The 19,374-nt window shown below is 39.1% G+C and overlaps 2 protein-coding genes across 3 annotated transcripts; one reads left to right on the top strand and one right to left on the bottom strand.

The window, feature by feature from the left end:
* Positions 1-267: 267 nt before the first annotated feature.
* On the bottom strand, positions 268-12,490 carry pbx2 (pre-B-cell leukemia homeobox 2). The gene is made up of 8 exons (XM_059339771.1): positions 12,148-12,490; positions 10,832-10,905; positions 6,966-7,210; positions 5,907-6,097; positions 4,140-4,275; positions 3,797-3,938; positions 2,604-2,698; positions 268-1,096 (listed from the first exon to the last, which is right to left on the bottom strand). The coding sequence occupies exons 1-8, from the start codon at positions 12,390-12,392 to the stop codon at positions 1,016-1,018; spliced, it is 1,209 nt and encodes a 402-aa protein (XP_059195754.1). The 5' UTR covers positions 12,393-12,490; the 3' UTR covers positions 268-1,015.
* Positions 12,491-13,313: 823 nt separating this feature from the next.
* Positions 13,314-16,653, top strand: LOC131976648 (uncharacterized). Of its 2 annotated transcripts, XM_059339772.1 has the most exons (5): positions 13,314-13,889; positions 14,333-14,864; positions 15,146-15,311; positions 15,568-15,815; positions 15,966-16,653. In XM_059339772.1, exons 2-5 carry the CDS (start codon positions 14,349-14,351, stop codon positions 16,104-16,106), a joined length of 1,071 nt encoding a protein of 356 aa, XP_059195755.1. In that variant the 5' UTR covers positions 13,314-13,889; positions 14,333-14,348; the 3' UTR covers positions 16,107-16,653. The 2 variants fall into 2 exon arrangements, with proteins under 2 accessions (XP_059195755.1, XP_059195756.1); XM_059339773.1 differs by lacking the exon at positions 13,314-13,889 and having other exon boundaries at positions 13,983-14,864.
* Positions 16,654-19,374: the final 2,721 nt, after the last annotated feature.

Raw genomic sequence — 19,374 nt, 5'->3', positions numbered from 1 at the left:
TAGAATTACGTTTAAATCTTGTCAAATAAAAACAGCAGCACAATTGACAAAATGTCCTTATGAATACTTTTCAAAAAAGCAAGTACTCTAATAAAATTTTACAAGATTTGAGTTTAAATTTGATTGTATAACTTTCACCTGTATTAGAGGAATATTTGGCCATTGCAACAACTCAAACAGCTTTTACATGATCATCATTGACCCAATTCATGCACATTCATTTATCAACCATCAACTTGATGACATGAATCCGAACTGATCGCCATCTGGTTGTGAATACAGAGAGTCTTTATTGTAAAAGAGGTAGAGAGAATACAGGTGTTTCACTGTACAGAAAAAGACAGCACTGTTGATATACTCATTCAAACCATTGTTATGGACTCACTCACACACCTCATCATTCATTTTACAGGGACACATAAGCCCGGTAGAAAAAAAACAAACCGAACAAAACCAAACAAAACAGAGAAACAAACACACAAAATCTTTGGATTTTTCTCTATTTTCCTCTCATTCGCTTAAAGCATTCTCTCTTTCTGAGCTGTTAAAATTAAAATAGTGTAGCACTAATAATAAAACAGCAATAATAATATTAATAATAATAATGATATAGTGTGCTAAAAACAACGATAATGCTGTCCCGCCCTCCCCTTCCCAAACACAAACACACACCTCAGTAACATGTTAAAAGTAGTGGATAACAAACCCTACAACCATGAAAGTAAAACCACACCTGCATGCACATAGCGCGCGCACACACACACGCGCACACACACGCACGCACACACACACTTTCACTCTGCCATCCGTGCACGCAGCTAATCATACAAACATAATAATGACGCACGCCGAGCGGTAGGAAAAGAGAAAAAAATACAATGTACATTTAAAAATAATCAAACCAAACAACGTACAAAAACAACTGCAGCCAAGTGGGAAGTGTGATATCATTCTTTCTGTCTTCTCCGTCATCAATCTTTCCGTCGCTGTCGTTCTGTGCCAGTGGGCCGGGCTATCAGTCAGAGTTTTCAGAGTGGTCGCTGTGGGGCGAGGCGCCAGACGGGGGCGAGTTTCGACCCGTCCAGTTTCCGTTAGCCTGAGACATCGAAAAAGAAAAACAGCAAAGAAACAAACAAAGTGTCAACGTGTGACTTATGTCTGCAGCGTACTTTTGTCATGTGTCACTTTTCAGCACATCACCGGCTGTGTTTAGCACCTTAACTAACAAAAGGTGCATACTTTACAGTCCAAACAACTCTTCTACAAAACGTCAAGATGATTTAGATTGAGCTCACTGTCACAGTGATAATCCATCACAATAAACTCCACCTTTGGTTTGTCAAAGTTATGTTAGATTTGGAGGTAATGCAGCCGACAGTGGCTCCTCTCTGTTGATGCGTTCAGGTGCTTTCTGGAAACACTGATATCCAAGACCTGAATGGCAATTACCCTTTTAACCCTTTGATGCACAACATGGGTCTTAAGTGACCCGACGTTTTTATATTCTATATCTTTGCAATAAATTAATTTTATCATTCAGTATTGCAGGTTTTCCTCAAATAATTTGTTTTTGAACATCATACATCCTAATTTTTTGTTTTCATTTCTTAATTTTTTAATAAAAACCCTTTTTTTTTTATCACAACGCTTCTAATGCACAAGGTCATTTTTGACCCATGTTGTGCATTAGAAAGTGTTTATATGTTGTCACCAATTTAAAACCTGACAAAGAAGACACAAATATTAACTATCCTATTTTGTTAAATTGGTGTTTTTCCAATGGAAATTGTTATTTGGTGGCTCTAATAAGTCTCAAATGTTAAAATATGTTATTTTCCAATGTAATCTGGTGGTTCTAAAAACTCTATTAAAGTTAAACCTTCAAAATAAGACAAACATAGTTACACATATACTTAAATGTTAATTTAGTGATTCACTTTTTGTATTACTACGCTTCTAATGAACAAGGTCATTTTTGACCCATGTGTGTAAACTTGATGTAATAATACAAAAACGATTTTTTTCTTCATAAAGTATGAAAAGAAAAATGGATGTAATGATCTGTTGTAATAATAATAATAATAATAATTAAAAAAAAGACATTCAAACACACAGCCAGCATGAAATAACATGGGAAATGAATGCGGGTCATTTTGACCCATGTTGTGCATTAGAAGGTGTTTATATGTTGTGCATCAAAGGGTTAATGTTATTTCGAGATCAAAAATGTATGCGATTCTCATGAAAACTAAAAGGGATATTTCTTGAGAAAAGTAGATCATTCATCAAGAGAAAACAACACCTTTTCTCTCGATCATGAGATAAATGAACAGTACTACTCAGCATCACAGGCAGGGTACATAGAGTAAAGTTCAGGAACTTTTTCAGTGCATTCGAGCCAAAAATGTCAACACTCACAATCTAAATTGACAGCTCTGCTTCATGCTAACAATGGTTAAATACTGGAGAGTGTCACAGCTAAAATAAATAAACCAACAAGGCTTTTTTGTCTCTTGTTGAAATATTAGTGGCATTTGAAGACAAAGAATATCACCAACACATTTAATATGTTTGTAACCTGCTTCACAAGTGGTTTAAAGTACCTGCATTCCCATTTGGTAAGCAGACTGCTCGCCGTTCATAGGTGGAACCCCGAGGAACAGGTCAGCTGAGCCGGACAGAGAGAAGGACCCAGATCCTAAAGAAAGATTCAAACAAGAGCATTGCTGTATCAGTTTATGGTGCATTACATATTGTGTATTATATTGCCTTTAAATGTGAATGAGTCCAGGCTGTGTAAAAGCAGCTTTACACTAGCTTCCCGACTAATTAGAGTCTGCAGCAAACTAAGCTGTGGCAGGAAAAGTGAGGCTCACAGCCACAGAGCAGGCAGGTTACTGAAAACACAACATTGCCGACAAAAAGGAAAACTCAAGCAAATTGTGCAGCAGACGAGTTCAAAACAACATTGGCATTGCTGTTGTGTCTGCAAAATTATCTGGTTACTTCCCGCTTCCTCAATACCTGACAAAACACCGAACATTTTCCATTTCCTGAGCCTCAGGTTACACACTGGCCCTCATTTGTTAAACGAGCATAGAAACAAGCGCAGATCTTAGTGTATATTCCGTCTTACGACAGGGTTCACGTGTGATTTATCAAATGATCGTATCTCTCCAATCACATCGTGAGAATGATCGAGACGCAGCGACGGAGGTTTATGAAATAAATACAAGTTCTGTGAATATTTTACATTTGGAGCGCAGACTTTAAAGTTTTCACAGCTTTTTGGCTGAAGGAGGTAAACAATCTTTTAAAGTAAGTTTTAATCCCAAAAGAAGAGTAATTTCTCAGAGTCAGAAAGTGAAACGCTGACATGCAACAGCTGCAACACAACAAACTGGTTTTGTTTGGCAGCATAAAAAGTGAAAAGGAAGGAAATCAGTGGTGCTGTCAGCAGAGTAGCAGTGGACCATTAAACTCCCGGCGAGGTTTGAGTAATTAATTTATACATTGTGATATATAAAGCCTAATAATCTATATAATATCCAAATATTGTTATTATTATGATGGAGATATATTATTCACCTCTATACTTTTACTAAGAAGTCTCAGACTCACACGTGTGGCCTTGCATAGAAATGATTTTACGCCCACTTTACGCTCACTTTCTGTCGTACGCTCCTTTGATAAATGAGGGCCAGTGTGTTCAGCTTAGCCATATGATTAACACAGATGGGGAGAACGGCCTCAAGGCGAGCAGGTGAATGATGCAGCTTTCTGTCTCTTTTAATACCTGTGGAGTTGGGAGTGTGTGGGGAGTCGTCGCCTGGTCTTCCCCCCAACGCTGTCTTCATGGCATAAAGGTTGGCCTCTTCTTGGAACTTGCCGATGTTTTTCTTGTAGCGGATTCTCTTGTTGCCAAACCAGTTGGACACCTGACAGAAAAAAAAGAAGACAAAGTTGTAAATTATGAAATATAAATGCAGCATCTTTAAGCTTCAATACAGAAAATCTTTAAAAAACTTTATTTAACAACCAACAGCTTTAGAAACACTGAATTTCCATCATTAATGTCCACCCAAAACCCTCGACCTTTCCAATGCTGCTTGTTCCTCAGAGTAGAGTGACTGGTTTACCTGAGAGACAGTGATTCCACACTGTTTGGCGAGTTCCTCTTTGGCTTCTTCACTAGGGTAGGGGTTGGACAGGTGGGAGTAGAAATACTCGTTCAGGCTCTCTGTGGCCTGTTTGCTGAAGTTGCGCCTTTTGCGCCTGATGAGACACAAAGTAAGAAGAAAAATAAAATAATTTCAGACTGTTCTCATGAACAAAGTACTACACTGAAGGACTTTATTCTGAAATAAAGAAGATAAAGAAATACACTGAATTTCTCACGTGGCCTGCAAAATGATGTATGTATACGTTGCATACAGACCGCAGACGCACTAAAGGTGGGCAGCACAAACCCAGGGCTTTGACCCAGAAGACCGGCATGCACTTCCCACTAGGAACTTTTTTTTACTGATCTAGGTCAAGTGGTTTTGTCAGTTCCACATCACAATAGTTGCAAATACTTTTGTAAGAAATTACACAAACCCAGTTATGTTGGATTTCCCACCTTTTTTGTTATTACGTTTTCTCCTGGACTGCTAACACCACGGCGGTAGTGAAGAAGGCACAGCAGCGTCTCCACTTCCTGAGAATACTCAGGATAAACAACCTAGAGGAGAAGCTGCTGGTTGCCTTCTATCGTGCTACCATCGACAGCATCCTGGCGTACTGTGTCTCAGCTTGGTATGCTGGTTGCACAGCAGCAGACAGAAAAGTGTTACAAAGGGTGATAAATACCGCACAGAAAACCACTGGCTGCTCTCAGCCCAACCTAGAGGACACTGTCCGCTTTCTCAGCAGAGCAGAAAAAATAATCAAGGACAATTACCACCCCGGTCATCATCTGTTTGACCTGCTGCCCTCCGGCAGGCACTACAGGTTACATAAAACACGGACAAAATGACTGAAGGAGAGCTTCTTTCCTCCTGCTATAACCACCATAAATACTTGGAAAAATTAGATACACACATAACCTGCATCTGTCTTCTGTATCTGCTATGTCCTGTTCTTACCGTGTAAGTGCAATATATTTATATTCATATTATCTAAAATACTACCTCTACATGCTACCACTCATCCACATTCACCTCCTTTACATACAAAGCTATTTATTCTATATTCAGTATTTTTTGCCATTCAATTATTTATTCTTGTTGTGATATTTTACACCTTTTATACCTCTATACCTTATTGTCCTTAAGTGTTGTGTGGTGTTCTTATTTTTTTTAATGCACTATGGGAGTTGCACTCTATTTCATTGTGCTATGTACAATGACAATAAAGGCTATTTTATTCTATTTTCATAGTTATTTTTTATGGCCCAAGATGTGGCCAAGGGTGCCAGTCACACATACAGGCCTAAATGGCTACCGTTATTGTTGGTGTTATTAATGTTGTTGGTAGAATATGCTCCCCAACAGTTAACATACTCTACCAAGAAATGTGCATAAAAAGGTGTAATCTGACATGAAACTCATTTTGAAATAGGGGCATTATTATAGCAGCATATTACTGCTATAAGCCCAGCACAACTTTTTTCACACTGGTTGAAACAAAAACCTTCAACTCAGGACATGCGTCATGTATTGTTGTATGTATTATTAGTATTTTAGTTATTTGCAGTGATTCTCAGCTGTTGAGAATCCAACCTGATTGCAGCAACTTTTCTCCAAAAAAAGGGAAAGGTCCAAACTTTATAGAGCCATAAGTCAAGCCTACAGTAGTGAGTACTTAATGGTGCAGTGTTGTTTTTTTTAAATTATTATTAAACTACAACAATCGCAAACACCTACCTGGCATCCAGGAAGCGGGACCTCAGGATCATGACTGCCTCACAGGTGCTCTGCTTCAGCTGGGTCTGGATGGTGCTGAACTTGCGGTGGATGATTCCCACCATGCGCTCAATCTCCCGCGGAGTCACGGGCCGTGTGCGTGACTGCTCCCTCAACAGGTTCATCACATGGGTGGTGAACTCGGTGCATGCCTGGATGGGAGACACATTCAATGAGGGACAGTGAAGGACAGAAATGCACAAAGGAATTAAGTTCTAATTTTTGTTTTGCAAACATAATTTCTAACGGTCTGAGCATAACTGGTATGTCCAACCGATAAATTCAATTGTGATAAAAAAAAAAGCAGCTTTACACAACTTTAATATAGAGAAGGTACTTTATGGAGAACATGGGCAGCATATTCAACGGGCCACTTAAACTATTGGAATAAGGTCTTTATAATGTTGGAGAAAGAATGTACTGTATGTTGCTGATTGGCAGGATAACAGTAGTGGATTTCACAACAGATCTGAATGGTGTTTTTGAATAAAACCACACAAAAGTAGGGCTGAGTATTAGCAAGAACCTTGCAATACAATACCCATGATGACACAGGGGTTAGTATTTAATATATTGCGATGCTGTAAGCAAGTTATTATGCGATTTTTTCATTTAATTACATAAAAAAATGTCAGAGTATAAAGAACCCACCACCATGTGCTCAAATTCTGTTAAGAAAAACTTTCAGACCCTGAAACTCCCAACATCATACACTACTTTTTGTCCAAGTGTCAGCTACGAACTTTTGCTAGTATTTAAAATCAATACCTTATCACAAAAACAACATTGTGATTGTCAGGTCTTACACCCCTACACAATAGGGCTTTGTTGTAGGTGTGTTACTCTAGAAAAACAAACCCCAGCAACATAAGGACAGAAGTGTATTCCCTGGCAAAGAAAAGTTATGTTATTGAACTCTAGACCTAACATGCCAATGGATTACGCTTCTGGCGAGCAGCTTTAGTACAAGCAAGCGTGTACGGGCAATGTCAGCGCTCGTCTCCTGTTGCGACACGGTACCTGCTCATACTTCTCCAGCTCAGTGTGGTAGATACTGCGAATCTGGCTCAACTTGCTTTTGTAGTCGGAGTGCTCGAGCGAGCTGTCGGGTGACATCCCTCCCGAGCTGGTGGCGGCAGACACAGCAGCAGCAGCCCCGCCGCCCTTCTCAGGCCCCGCCACGCCCTCTGCCAGCAGCATGTTGTCCAATCGCACCAGCTGAGGATCCTGAGGCTCCTCCTCCTGGGCGTTCCTCATTGATAGGCCTGTCAATAAGACAAATGTCAATTGGTTTTGTGGGTGGAAAATCAACAGAAGTCTATGAATTAGTGTTTAAAGTACAGTCACATTACACGCCTGTGCTGTGAATATTCCCTCCACCTTCCATTCAAACCAACTGTAACCACTACAACTGATGAATCCATGAATGTTTTTCCTGTTTTGGTGCTAATTGTTATTCAAAGTTGGCTCAACTTTGTCTTGCAGGGTCAGCCAACAGAAACACTGATGCACTGTGTTTATAAATGGACAAGTCATTGCTCTATGTGCCATCTACTTGTTTTGTGCATCACACTCATATCCTGTTTACAGTGATCTCTCTTGTGCCAACATATACTATCCTGTTTATATTTACATTTCAGTAGTAGCTTTGTATACTTAGTGTTTTATTGTATACTGTGTATTCTATAGATATACATCTTATATGTATAGATTATTTTTTATTCTATTTAGAATTTTGTTTTAATTATCTTATTTGTTATGTTTATTTTTTTATTGATATAAATGTCTCTATTTTTGTGTTGCTATGCATATTTACTGTTCCTGTGCAATACCTGGATAAGCCACTGCTGTAAATTTCCTAATTTGCTATTTCCTAATTTGAGACAACTAAAATGCATCTATCTACAGGTGCTGGTCATATAATTAGAATATCATGAAAAAGTTGATTTATTTCAGTAATTCCATTCAAAAAGTGAAACTTGTATAATGTATACATTCATTCCACACAGACTTATACATTTCACGTGTTTATTTCCTTTAATGTTTTGATTATAACTGACAACTAATGAAAATCCCAAATTCAGTATCTCAGAAAATTAGAATATTACTTAAGACCAATACAAAAAAATGATTTTTAGAAATGTTGGCCAACTGAAAAGTATGAACATGAAAAGTATGAGCATGTACAGCACTCAATACTTAGTTGGGTCTCCTTTTGCCTGAATTACTGCAGCAATGCAGCGTGGCATGGAGTGGATCAGTCTGTGGCACTGCTCAGGTGTTATGAGAGCCCAGGTTGCTCTGATAGTGACTTTCAGCTCTTCTGCATTGTTGGGTCTGGCGTATCGCATCTTCCTCTTCACAATACCTCATAGATGTTCTATGGGGTTAAGGTCAGGTGAGTTTACTGGCCAATTAAGAACAGGGATACCATGGTCCTTAAACCAGCTACTGGTAGCTTTGGCACTGTGTGCAGGTGCCAAGTCCTGTTGGAAAATGAAATCTGCATCTCCATAAAGTTGGTCAGCAGCAGGAAGCATGAAGTGCTCTACAACTTCCTGGTAGACAGCTGTGTTGACCTTGGACCTCAGAAAACACAGTGTACCAACACCAGCAGATGACATGGCCCCAAACCATCAGTGACTGTGGAAACTTTACACTGGACCTCAAGCAACGTGGATTCTGGGCCTCTCCTCTCTTCCTCCAGACCCTGGGACCTTGATTTCCAAGGAAATGCAAAATTTACTTTCATCAGAGAACATAACTTTGGACCACTCAGCAGCAGTCCAGTCCTTTTTGTCTTTAGCCCAGGAGAGACGCTTCTGTCTCTTGTTCAAGAGTGGCTTGACACAAGGGATGCGACAGCTGAACCCATGTCTTCATACGTCTGTCTGGTGGTTCTTGAAGCACTGACTCCAGCTGCAGTCCACTCTTTGTGAATCTCCCCCACATTTTTGAATGGGTTTTGTTTCACAATCCTCTCCAGGGTGCGGTTATCCCTATTGCTTGTACACTTATTTCTACCACATCTTTTCCTTCCCTTCGCCTCTCTATTAATGTGCTTGGACACAGAGCTGTGAACAGCCAGCATCTTTAGCAATCACCTTTTTTGTCTTGCCCTCCTTGTGCAAGGTGTCAATGGTCGTCTTTTGGACAACTGTCAAGTCAGCAGTCTTCCCCATGATTGTGTAGCCTACAGAACTAGACTGAGAGACCATTTAAAGGCCTTTTGGGTTAATCAGCTGATTAGAGTGTGGCACCAGGGGTCTTCAATATTGAACCTTTTCTCAATATTCTAATTTTCTGAGATACTGAATTTGGGATTTTCATTAGTTGTCAGTTATAATCATCAAAATTAAAATAAATAAACACTTGAAATATACCAGTCTGTGTGAAATGAATGTATACATTACACAAGTTTCACTTTTTGAATGGAATTACTGAAATAAATCAACATTTTCATGATATTCTAATTATATGACCAGCACCTGTATATATATTTATTCATCTTATTTATCAGATCACAACATCAGATCATCCTGGTCAGGGCTGAGTGCAGGGCTATTTTGCTGGACTGAAAGCAAATTTGACATAAAATTACTTGAACAGTGTCTGCACTATTTTTTTTTTATTTTTTATAAAAGGTATGCCTATGAAAAATGACCCGTTTTGTACATCAAAGGATAAAATCAAATTATACTTTTATAGAATGAATGAAAAATCTAGCAGCTTATTTTTTCTGTGACATAACCTGTTGCACGTGTGGTACAGTTATCACATTTACCAGCAACCTGTAGCATGTATTCTGCCCCACAAAGTCTAACTGCAGTAACTACATTTTTGGTCAAAATTGAGTTAAAACTAAAAATGAACTCCTTGATGTCCGTTTTATCTTGTGACAAAGTTTTACATTTCAATGTTGCTTTATTTCAGAGAAATAATGATATAAAAACCACAAAATCCAACTCAAAACCAAGCAGTAATTGCACTTACAACGGCCTGCTTTGGATATATATACTAATCTAAACATAAAAATAATAGAAACTATAAGTTTATTTGAAAGGGAAATTATTATCTAGATATTGAAGTAAAAAAGTGAGATAAATGATATTAAGACTAAAATATTAAATTTCTTTGTAATATTAAGTCTAAAATACACATATTTAATTATAGTTGTTAAACACTTTTAAATACACTGATAACAAAATGAATTTGAAGATTATTATTAACTGAAAACAAAATATAAAAGCTGAAAGAAGACAACAACATTGTAGTTACTGCACACTGTTTATCATTACTATTAGATCCTTTTACAGCAAAACCAGAGTGCAGTTACTACATTTTTGGGATCAAAGGTCAAATAAATCATCATGAATTTTGAGCATAAATATTACATCATCAATACACGAAGAAATAAGTGTCATATCACTGACCTACCTATAACCCATTTGGCTGGCAAGTTAAAGAACTTTAAAGCAGTTTTTCTCAGTTTTACCTTTTGCATAGTTACTGCAGTCAGACTTTGTAGGGCAGTATTGCATAGGCCGCTGTTTGTCTCTCTGTCCAGCTGCTGACTCTATTTATATACTAAATAGCATTTCAGATAATAGCGGTATGATTGCATTTATCTTCGTGAGCGTTTGTTTTTTACATTGCAAGTAAACATATTGAGTTACGGACAGCTGGAGTTAAATCCCTGATGTGTGTGTGTGTGCTTGTTTGTGATTTTATTAGCTTCTGATGACACATTGTCAACACAGTCTCATAACGCTGCAACAAGCCCACTGGACATCAAAACTCAGCCAGACGGGTTTCTAATTAAAGACACGGTGGCTGACACTGACAGCATTAAAAAAACCCTCTTATATAAATAATTATATAATTACCTGTTTTTTCCTTTATTTCGCACAGGACGCTGAATAATGCAGGTTTCATCCTGTGACAGTTAAGTGCATGTTTCCTGTGGAAAAAACAAAAGAGCGTGACTTGTAGCAAACGTAACACAGTACCAGAGAAACTATATACCGGAGTAACTAAATACCAAAGTAAATAGTTTTTAAAGCATTTTTTGTAATTTTTGACAAAAATCAACATACAGCAATCAACGTATAACTTTTTTTGAGGCAGTCATTTTTGGACATCCCATAATATGGTGTTTTCCTGTAATTTCTGGCCATATTATGATCTAATGTATATCAACAGACTATAATTGTTGTATAAGTGAACACTACCAGCTCACCAGTCACCTATAAATAAAAAGAAAGCATGAAAATATAATATTTGCAAGATTGTTTAGAGCTAGAATCGAACTCACTACGACAACATTTAATTGTTCATAAACCATCACTTCTACAGTCGTGGAAAAAATGATTAAATGTCTAGATATCAGCTCTTAAATTAAACTCTTGTGAGCTATTTTTATTATTATCATTATATTTGTCCAAACAAATGCACCTTTAGCTGTACCAGGCATTAAAATGAACAAGAAACTGAAGAAAACAAGGGTGGTCTAATATTTTTTTATTTGACTATATACTTTATCAAATATGTGACGAATCTGCTAAATGAGGCAGAAAACAGCTGCATACAACAGTACGGCAACCAGTTAGTGTTGAAACCATAGACTGTATGGTTGAAACCAGTAAGGACACAACACCAACAAAAACACACAATAAGCATCTAGCTGCGTTACCTTTACCTCGGCTGGTTTAGCACACGTTAGCTTCTGGCAAGCTACGTGCTCAAAGCTAACCGTTCACTGGTGAGATAGCTCTGTATAACAGCCATTGAGTTGGGTCATATTTTAGTTTGTTTACCTTATAAGTGGGAGTTTACATGTGCAGGAGAATACAGTTTAAGGTGAAGATTACCTATTAGCGCTACTTGTTATCTATCTATTGTAGCCACAGCTAGTTAGCCTATTGAGCTAACAATGGCTAACGTAACGTTGGCGACTATCGCTGCCAAAAAGACTCATGTGTTTGTAAATGACAGCAAAGAAACAATTAGCATTAGCTGACACAACAGGATATGAATATGATAATGCAAAGTTGTTTTCGTTAGTTATTATTAGCTAATTAGTTAGCTGCTGGCTAGATAATCCAAACAATAGATTGAAGTTGAGGAAACTTTAAGTCCGAGTCGACAAAGTAACGTCACAAAGCTAGAAAATACAAAAAAAAAAAGAAAAGTTATCACTCACTTTCCCTGCGCCTCGTCCAAACTTTGATCGGTGATGGTCATTATCTGCTGCAGTATGTCCCCAATATCTCTGCGGGTTTCGTGTCCGTTTTCCGTGCCGTCGAGGCCCGGGTCCCCTCCGTCGGACCGGTGCTGCGAGGGCTGGTGGACCGGGTTGAGCGCATGCATCCCGGGGTGTCCACTCATGGCGAGTCCCCGGCCGCTGGAAGGCCCGTTGGCCGTCAGAGGCTGCTGCTGCTGCAACATCTTCAGCGACGCACAGTGGCGACGACTGCTGCCCAACTGAGCTCACAGACACACAGCACATCCTGATCCGAGGCTCCGCACTAACCAGGGTCCCCTAGCGATTGACAGGAAAAGGTACAAGCTCTGTAAACACACTGCACTCCAGCATGTGATCGGCACAGTTTTATCTGAGGCAGCAGGGGAGGATCACTGCTGGGCCGATTGCAACCAAACATCTGCACTCCCTGCATTTTTCACAAAGCAGAAGTGTGGGGGTGTATTGCTTTACGTGCTTGCACGCGTGTCAGGAAATGACAGAAGCCAGATTAAACTAAATAAATGGAGATGATGATAGGCTCTATGGAATTTATAATCATAAGCAGAGACATTCAAGAAGCTGCTGTTTTAACCCTCTGGAGTCACCAAAAGCGCCAAAGCATGACTTCTTCATGACATCCAGACTAGAAAACAAAGCAGCGTGGAGCCCTACTGTAAATTTAACTCTAAAGTTCTGGCTGTAAACTCCATGAGGCCAGTTTCAGTTTGATGATGATATACCAAGTAAAACTGGAGACAAGGTCAAATAGATTGTGTATAAAATTATAGAACTGGATGTAACCCTGTGATATGTTATATTTGCAACCTGTGTTCACATTTGCAACATTTAAAAATTCTTAATTGAGCATGATCATGATTTTTTTTTATTAAGTTTTTTTTTTTTTTAATGATTTAAAATCACATTTATGTTGGTTTTTCTTTGTTTCTCTTTTGTTCAGAATGTTGATCCAGTAAGTCAGGATGAAAAAATAATTACCAGGTCATATAGGTGAGGTTGTGCTGAAAAAAATTATACCAGCATGGCATTTAAACATTTTTGTATAAAGTGGTGTATATAGGCAGGATGAAAAGGATTAAAAAATGGACAAAATAGCCCAAGACTTTATAGTGTTAATTTCTGTGGTTTGACGTGACAATCTCACTAGACAGCCTCTCTCACTTGTGTGACTCTACTTCTCGTTTTTAGCTGCAAGTCAACAGGATGTGTGCCAAAACCACATCAGTGTCAGAAGAGCTGTGCTGCCTGTTTCAACATGTTGCAGTTGGGTCTGTCATAATCAAATGAGCAGCAGTTAAAGCAGCAGCTGCAACTGCTTTAAGTTTATCTCAAATGACGAAAACTTTTCCTCTGGTCTGGACTATACCTGGATGAGCTAAAAATGCTTTTGCTTTTGACAGAAGGCTAATATTTCACAATAGCATGGCTTGTCAGCTGCGGGCCATGTAAATAAGGGTGGGCTGTGGTAAGAGGAACAGGAAGAGAAGAGACGAGAGAGGGAAGGTAGCAAGGCAGACAGAAAGGGCGAGAGCTTGTCACGTCGGCATGTGAAGCTCTTCATTGCAAGGTTTTTTTTTTTCTTCATAAAGATATTAACAAGAGAAGTGATAAGCCAAAAATGCTGTGGTCCCTCTGCGGTGATTCCAAGAGGTGATGCTTTGAAGAGAAAACGTTCAAAAAAGGTAAGAATCAAATCTTTGAATTTACATTTAATGTGTGGTTTGCAAGGCAACTTTTGGGGGGGGAAACAACAACAATAACAGTGAAACTTTTGACAAACTACAAAACAACAACAGCTACCAATCGGAAACAAGTTGTCACCTCCTCAGATTATGTTACCACACACCTTTGTTGTCACACAATAAGTCATACAGGAATATATGACGTACTGTGGGATTTTCAGCTTAAACATCTGTAGTCAACATGCTAGAACCTGCCAAACTGGTTTTTCATACATTTCTTTGGAAGAGAAAAGCAAAGCTGCTCTCTAGTAGCTTTCTTATCTATTCCAAGTAACTTCAGGGTTGATCATTGTAACGTTTGAAGTATTAACAATGGGGTCTTTAAAGTCTTTGACCTCAGATCTTTGACCTGACCCCTTTTCCTGTGTATCTTCTTCTGAAAGGTTGACAGTGAGATTAATGTACCGCACAGAGATCAAATTTGAAATGGCTGAAGAGGGGCTGCTGGAGCGTCTTGTTATCACCGAAGAGGGAGACATTACTGAGAGTGTCACCCAAAGCGGTTCAGTTGTCATCGTACAGAGCGGCAGCAGAGAGACGGCTATGAAAAAGGAAGAGGAACACACAGGGGAGGACAAGACTGAAGAAGATACAGCGAGTAAAATGTATTTAATGGAGCAGAGCCCAGAAAAACAACAAGCCAACCCAGAGGACGACCAGACAGGGGAGGGATTTGTGATTAAAGAGGACAAAGCAGAGAAAACTGAGAACGTGAGTGATGGACATAATAGAAGTGAGAGTGAGAGTGGAGGGCAGACACATGTGATGATGAGGATTAATGACAAAGCTGAGAAACCCAGTGACAGAGAGGATGAAAATGTCACACAAAATGACCCTCAAGTAGACACTGAGAAGTTAAATATCCCTGAGCAACAACCTGAAGGGACGGCAAGCCAAGAAGAGGAAACAAAAAAGGTTTGTGGACTGTTTTGGCTTTGTCACATTACCTCAGAGTACCTCAGAGTCTGTATTTGTTTGTAGTGTCCTTGATTTTACCAACCAGCCACCATGTACTCTACAAGAAAAACAATCTCTCGGTGGAAAAACAGCAGGTATCATTTTCTTACAGAGCATGTGGGAGTACGTAGGAGTCGAGTGAATTCATTTGCTGTGCCAACAAACAGTTTGTGCCACTCACTGAGTAACCTTTCCTCCCTGCCTCATTCTTTTTCTGCCACCTACTTGCATTTTCTCAGGCTCACCGGTTAACCCCGGACTTCCCGGAGGCGCTGTACGAGCTGCTCTGCACCCTCCAGGAGGGGAGACGGCTCAATGACCAGCGCTGCTCCTTCAGGATGGAGAGTGGGATGAGGAGGAGGAGGTGCCACTCCGAGCCCAACACCACCAAGCCGGCCAACAGAGGTGGGAGTGCTTTGAGAAGCTCTTCTCTGTTTTACCTAATGAAACTGGTGCAGCCGTTGCATTTGTTTCCATGTAGCGATGCTGACTCATGTTGATCAAGCTGAAACAACATGAAACTGCCGGTACTCTGTGACTCAAGAATGTTTAGAAACTCGTGCAACCAGCACATTTCCATGTCTATCTTTGACCACTAACCACTTAAAGTCCCCTGCCGTCTCACCATCAAAGAAATATCTTTTCTCTCTTTTGTCCACAGTGGTCTTTTCCTCCATGACTTCACTGCAGAAAGAGGAATTTTTTGAGCTGGTGGCCACCGCTCAAGCCCGCCGGCTAGATGACCAGAGGGCGAAGCTTGAAAAGTCACAACCACCAAAAACAAGAGCCAGGGGTTTCAGAGGCAGCATAAAGCAGCTCTCTTTCGTGAGAAAGCCTGTGCCTGTGGCTGCCCCAGTTCCTGTGCCCGTGCCTAAAGAGGACCTGTATAATATGATTCTCACGACACAAGTAAGCAGTCTGAACTAGATGCTTTTATCATGACAAAAGACGTTGTCAGCTTTAGAAAAATGTCAGATTCTTGGCAACTTCAGCGAGGAATTGCTTGAATTTATACATAATTTCAGGCATTCATTTTTCCCACTTACCTTCCACCCACAGGCCCAGGGCAGGCTGGAGGACCAGCGCAGCAGGGCTCCTGGTCCCATGGACGATGAGGACTTCTTCTCCCTGCTCCTGAGAGTCCAGGGGGGACGCATGGACGAGCAGAGGACTGAACTACCATGCCTGCTGCAAACCTGAGATGGAAAATAAGAAACTTTGGGGCTCAATGACAGCCACCCAGTATTGTAGTCTTTTTAGCCTGATTTCTGTTAAATCAGGGTTGTCTTTGTTGACCCCAATGATGCTTTGTTCTTAGGGAAATGTTATCCCCGTTGATAGTGTTGGTCAGTGTTAAAGCTGTTGAGATTGTAGCAAAAAACGCTAATGTTTGAGCAACAGAGCTTTTAATGTGACTCGAGGGATGTTAGGATGAAATTGATAAGTTTACTGCCAGTTAGCTATTATTTTCTTTTTTAGAAATAAGATCAGTAGATATGCTTCCTTATCATGCCAAAGTTTGTATTTTATTGAGTGTCTGTGATGTGTGTGAATGATTTTGTGTGTGTTCCTGCGCTTCATGTGGAGGAGGCAGTCTACTGATCTCTTTTGTTTCTCCGTATTTGTACAGTCGACATTAAACACACCGGGGACGGTGTTGAGGAGATAATAGCTTCAAGGCCAAACAGTGGCTGTTGACTGTATAAGGATGATTTTCCTCCAGAAAATAAACACATTGTGTATCTGAGCCATTTGCATTTATCCATTTATTCAATTTGTCTAAAATGTTGTCAGGAGAAAAAGAGATGCTCTTGTAATATCCTTATTATGATTATTTTTTACATATCAAACGCAGGAATTGCCTGTAATTAGCTGCGAATTTAACAAGGATGTGTAAAACCTGTTCTTTTATTTCCATCATTAATCATCATTCCCTTGCTGGGTCACATCCCCACAAACTCGTGAGAGCGTCTAATCCTTTTAAAGCATCCTGCTGCACATAAATCAAAACATTTACATAGAAAACACAAGGCAGTGATGTCCCGTTTACGGAACAAGCAAGGCAAAGATAAAGGTGTTGATTTTTTACAGAATGGATGAAATATAAATAGGATCTTGTATCTTGTTCCAAGTTCCTGTATTTTTGTCATTTTTATTGAAGGTCATACCTCACCAAAGATAAAGAGAAGATTTACACATTAGAGGACTGCGTTAACTGTGACATTCTTCCTCACAAACAGTTACACAGTATTACAGTATTTGCAGGGTCGTTACTCATTAAAACTCATGATCCAACTTGTTTTTTTAAAGGCATGATATATTTACTGCATGTACACTGCAAAAAAGGTGTCTAAAAACAAGGTAAAAACACTAAATCTGGAGAAATGATCTTGCTGCATGGACAGATAATTTCACTTGACAAGATTTCTTAAATTAAGAAATAAGCACTTTTTACGGTAAAAACAAGGAATTAAGTTTTAAAACAAGATAAATGATGTAACACTTCTAAATCTAAGTGTTTTTTTTATCTTGGTAAGAAACAAATAATTGTCAGGTCACTCTGCTTGGGCCAGTTCATCGCTGCTTGCAGCTTTAATTTATCGTGTTTTAAGAGTTAATTTCTCATTTTAAGAATTCATCATGCTTATTTCTAGATTAATAATCTTAATTTAAAAAATATTGTCAAGTAAAATTATCTGTCCATGCAGCAAGATCATTCCCCTCAGATTTAGTGTTTTAATCTTGGTTTTAGACACACCTTTTTTGCAGTGTTATAATGTAGGGCTTCACACTGTCACCAGGCAGAAGGGGCCTCCTGGAAACCTGTGACCTCCTCTGATGTGTTTTTTTAATCCACTTGCCTTAGAGGAAAGGTTTCTGAGGAAGTCCTGGTCGGTCTGCACCAGTACGGCTAGAGGTGACGAGAGGACGTTGTGTCACTTCCTCAAACAGAGCGCAATTATGTGATGTGTGATAGCAACACTTTGAACAACACTGCTGGTTAAGATCCACGTTAAAAGGAGAAAACATATTGTATGTCAATTAGAAGAGCAAAAATATTGCCTTTAAATGTTGTGTATTTATGTTTAATCTTAAAAACACAAGGGAGATCAGGTAACTCATCAAAAAGTGTAAATTCCAGATATATACAGTCAAAGGTCATGACATATGTGCTATTATTGATGACATTGTTATTTTTCTGTCACGCAACTGGCTTTTTCAACCAAATCATGTTATATAAAGACTGATGAGCATTTTAAAAGAAGAGGAACAGAATAGGAGAAGAAGAAACCACACCAAAATTGTGAAAGACTCAAATAGAGAGAGACAACACCTAACCATACTCAAGTTCCACTTTTAAGATTGAAATGTGCAATGCATGCATCCTGAAGCTGTGTCACTATGCTTTATCATTTATCAGGTATAGTCATGGTATTTTTTCACCAGACTAGATATCAATGTCTATATCTGTCTGCTGGCTGTCTGTCTGTCTGTCTGTCCCTGGATGTATCTATCTATCTATCTATCTATCTATCTATCTATCTATCTATCTATCTATCTATTTATCTATCTATCTATCTATCTATCTATCTATCTATCTATCTATCTATCTATCTATCTATCTATCTATCTATCTATCTATCTATCTATCTATCTATCTATCTATCTATCTATCTATCTGTCTGTCTGTCTGTCTGTCTGTCTGTCTGTCTGCCTGCCTGCCTGCCTGCCTGTCTGTCTGTCTGACATTTGCACAACAGTTAGTTCAACCTCCACAACATTTAGTCATTTGTGGTCATCATAGTAGCAGTTTGTCATTCCTTACAAGACATTACAAATGCTTTTGGACTGTCATCAAGTGCTTTCATACAACTCTCTGCTGTGCATTATAATTTGCTTGCCATGTCAGTCAAAATTAACTATACTTGTGAATACTGGATAGTCATTTCATATAAATCTAATAGTCCTCATTTCATTGCTTGAGTCATTACATCCAAAAAATGTTGAACTAGTTGTCAAAATCTGTCTAGCAAATTTTATAATTTTTTTTATCTTTATTTTTTACTGAAAATGTCTCCAGAATTGAACCTCAGCTTTCACTGATGAGAAGGGCTGTGTGATTAGTTGCAACAATCACTCAGAGCTGAATCCCATAAACACTTTACAAGTATATATGAACCAAGCAGGACACAGTGTGGACCATTTCTACAACACCGTGACACTGGACAGTGTTACAGCTCTACCCAAAGGGTAGGGGTTTTCCCCCCTTTTGCACAATGCTGTATACATGTGCAAAGAGCATATGCAATAAAAATATGAAACATACATATTCAGTGTGTTGTGCTCAGTTACCTCACTAAATACAGTAATGTGTTACTTTACTGTAGTTTTCAAATAGCTGTGTAAATAGTATAAAGTGCTGTCTTGAGCATTTTCAGGTAATGTTACCAAGATCAGATTTTTTTTG

Source organism: Centropristis striata, chromosome 8, assembly GCF_030273125.1.
Source record: "Centropristis striata isolate RG_2023a ecotype Rhode Island chromosome 8, C.striata_1.0, whole genome shotgun sequence".
Taxonomy (NCBI): domain Eukaryota; kingdom Metazoa; phylum Chordata; class Actinopteri; order Perciformes; family Serranidae; genus Centropristis; species Centropristis striata.
The sequence above is the reverse complement of the archived record's forward strand: the minus strand, read 5'-3'. Positions and strand labels throughout refer to the sequence as shown.